This window comes from Cebus imitator, unplaced genomic scaffold, assembly GCF_001604975.1.
Source record: "Cebus imitator isolate Cc_AM_T3 unplaced genomic scaffold, Cebus_imitator-1.0 Scaffold263, whole genome shotgun sequence".
NCBI lineage: Eukaryota > Metazoa > Chordata > Mammalia > Primates > Cebidae > Cebus > Cebus imitator.
In genome coordinates this window covers 2,479,725-2,482,692 of record NW_016107578.1, presented here as the reverse complement: position 1 = coordinate 2,482,692, position 2,968 = coordinate 2,479,725, and the positions used below count along the sequence as shown (strand labels likewise).

The following is a 2,968-nucleotide window of genomic DNA, read 5'->3' as shown; positions in this document are numbered from 1 at the left end:
AGACAGTCTTGTTCTGTCTCCCAGGCTGGAGTGCGGTGGCATGATCTTGGCTCACTGCAACCTCCACCTCCTGGGTTCAAGTGATTCTCCTGCCTGAGCCTCCCAAGCAGCTGGGATTACTGGCCTGCACCACCAGGCCCAGCTAATTTTTTTTTTTGTATTTTTAGTAGAGACAGGGATTCACCACGTTGGCCAGGCTGGTCTTGAACTCCTGACCTCAAGTGATCCACCCGCCTCAGCCTCTCAAAGTGCTGGGATTACAGGCATAAGCTACCACGTCTGGCCAAACCTCTTTTTCTTTGTAAATTACCTAGTATCGAATATTTCTTCATAGCAGTGTGAGAATGTACTAACAGAGGGACATAACTTCAACTTTCTGGTTCTTATCAGAACAAGGAGAATTAATCTAAGAGGCCTGAGAGCACTGTGTTTTCTTAACGTTAGCAAGGAGAGGCCAGGCTAGAAGGAAGGTTGTGGGGGTTACTCACGGCTGGTGGGAGTGGGGCAGGCCTCACAGGGTCTATTCCAGGCCTGGCCAATGTTGTAGGAGCAGCAGCACATCTTCTGGGTCACGTTGAAGGCCAGCTCATTTTGACAAGTGCCATTATAGTGCCGGAAGCAGACACTCTTCCTCATATCTGTATTTGGGGTAAGGGAGAAGAACGTGGGTAAGGGTCACCTAAATCAGTGGAAGAGGGAGCCGAAGACATAGAAACTCATTCATTGATTCATTTGAAGATTACTGGCTTGGCTGGTTGTGGTCACTCACGCTTGTAATCCCAGCACTTTGGGAGGCAGAGGCAGGAGGATCCCTTGAGGTCAGGAGTTTGAGACCAGCCTGGCCAATATGGCGAAACCCTGTCTCTACTGAAAATACAAAAATTAGCCGGGCATGGTGGTGCACACCTGTAATCCCAGTTACTTGGGAGGGTGAGACAGGAGAACTGCTTGAACCTGGGAGGTGGAGGTTGCAGTAAGCCAAGACTGTGCCACTGCACTCCAGCCTGGGCAACAGAGCAAGACTACATCTCAAAAAATCAGAAACAGCTGGGCGCGGTGGCTCACACCTGTAATCCCAGCATTTTTGGAGACTGAGGCAGGTGAATCACAAAGTCAAGAGATCAAGACCATCCTGGCCAACATGGTAAAACCCTGTCTCTACTAAAAATACAAAAATTAGCTGGGTGTAGTGGCAGATGCCTATAGTCCCAGCTACTCAGGAGGCTGAGGCAGGAGAATCGCTTGAACCCGGGAGGCAGAGGTTGCAGTGAGCTGAGATCGTGCCACTGCACTTCCAGACTGGCAACGGAGTAAGACTCCATCTCAGAAAAAACAACCATAACAACAACAACAAAAAAAAGATTACGGCTTGGTGTCTCTCCCCCAACACACTTGGGGCGTCATTCAGTTTTTCAGCCTTTTTGATCAGTGTATAACCTAAGCAACTGTTCATGGCAGCTTTGAGCTGCAGCTTTGCTTACTGCTGCATATCAGCGTTTCATATATGCTTATCCTTCCTCTCCATAGGCGTGAAGGCTCCCAGGACTTCCTCCCATACCCAGGTGCTGCTGCTGGGACTGCCAGTTCCCTAGGTCGTCACGCTTCTTACCCATGCAGTTGTTGCCACCATTGACTTGGAGGTACTCTGCAGGGCAGACACAGGTGTAGTTCCCCAGGGTGTTGTAGCAGGTGCCAGGGCCACAGATGCCCGAATGAGTGTAGCATTCATCAATATCTACGGGGAAAGGGGGGTGGAGGGGAACAGCGGGCAGTGTCCAGGAATTGTCTGAATAACTCCCCGCCAGAGACCCGGCAAGGCCAGTTCATCAGGGACTTGAGTTCGGTTTCAAAATCAGCTTAAAACGCACACATATCTTAGTGATGAAGAAAGATATAGTATGGGCCAGGTGTGATGACTCATGCCTGTAATCTCAGCACTTTGTGATGCTGAGGCGGGAGGATCATTTGAGCACAGAGTTTGAGACCAATCTGGGCAACACAGCAAGACCCCATCTCTACTAAAAATTTTAAAAATTAGCTGGGCATGGTGGTGTATGCCTGCAGTCCCAGCCACTGGGGACGCTGAGGCAGGAGGATCACTTGAGTTCAGAAGGTTAAGGTTGCAGTGAGCCCTGATCATGCCTCTGCACTCCAGTCTGGGTGCAGAATGAGATGCCGGCTCTAAAAAACAAAACAAAGAAAAACAATATGACATTAAGTGGGGAAAAAAACGTTTACAAAATAACCCCAGTGCTTTGGGAGGTCAAGGCAGGAGGATCATTTGAGGCCAAGAGTTTGAGACCAGTCTGGGTCACATGTCTACAAAAAATAAAAATTTAGTTGGGCATGGTGGCACACACCTGTGGTCCCAGCTACTTGAGAGGCAGAGATTGGAGGATCACCTGAGTCCAGGAGGCCGAGACTACAGTGAGCTCTGATTACACCATTGCACTCCAGCCTGGACAACAGAGTAAGACAGTGGCTCTAAAAAATTTAATAAAAATAAAGCTAATGATGTTACTGCTTCTATTAGGAACAAAATGACCTGAGTTCATGAGTCAGTTTTACTATCACTAAGAATGGATCAACCATGTCTTCCTAATATGATATGATAGAAAGCAAGAACGTTATGGATAAAGTATTCTTTGGAAAATGAAATGGATTCTCAATCTGATCAATACTCTAGTTCAGGGGCAGTAAACTTTTTCTGTAAAGGGCCAGATCATTTTGGTTTTGCGGACCAAACTACAGTGTGTCATGATTATTCAATCTGCCAGTGTAGCAAAAGAGCAGACACAAACAATATGTAAACACACTGTGGCATTCATTGGCTGTACTCCAAGTAAATTTTATGTATGGACCCCTGAAATTTGAATTTTATATAACCCTTCCTTTTCTTTTCTTTTCTTTTCTTTTCTTTTCTTTTCTTTTCTTTTCTTTTCTTTCTTTCTTTCTTTCTTTCTTTCTT

General features: G+C 46.7%; 1 protein-coding gene across 1 annotated transcript in view; it reads right to left on the bottom strand.

Annotated features, from left to right (window-relative positions):
• FBN3 (fibrillin 3) overlaps window positions 1-2,968 on the bottom strand; it is an 87,144-nt gene that overhangs the window by 35,880 nt on the left and 48,296 nt on the right. The window contains exons 39-40 of the mRNA XM_037728355.1: window positions 1,610-1,735; window positions 489-638 (exon numbers count right to left, since the gene is read on the bottom strand). Of these exons, the coding sequence (XP_037584283.1) occupies window positions 489-638; window positions 1,610-1,735 (276 nt within the window). The remainder of the gene's footprint in view (window positions 1-488; window positions 639-1,609; window positions 1,736-2,968) is intronic.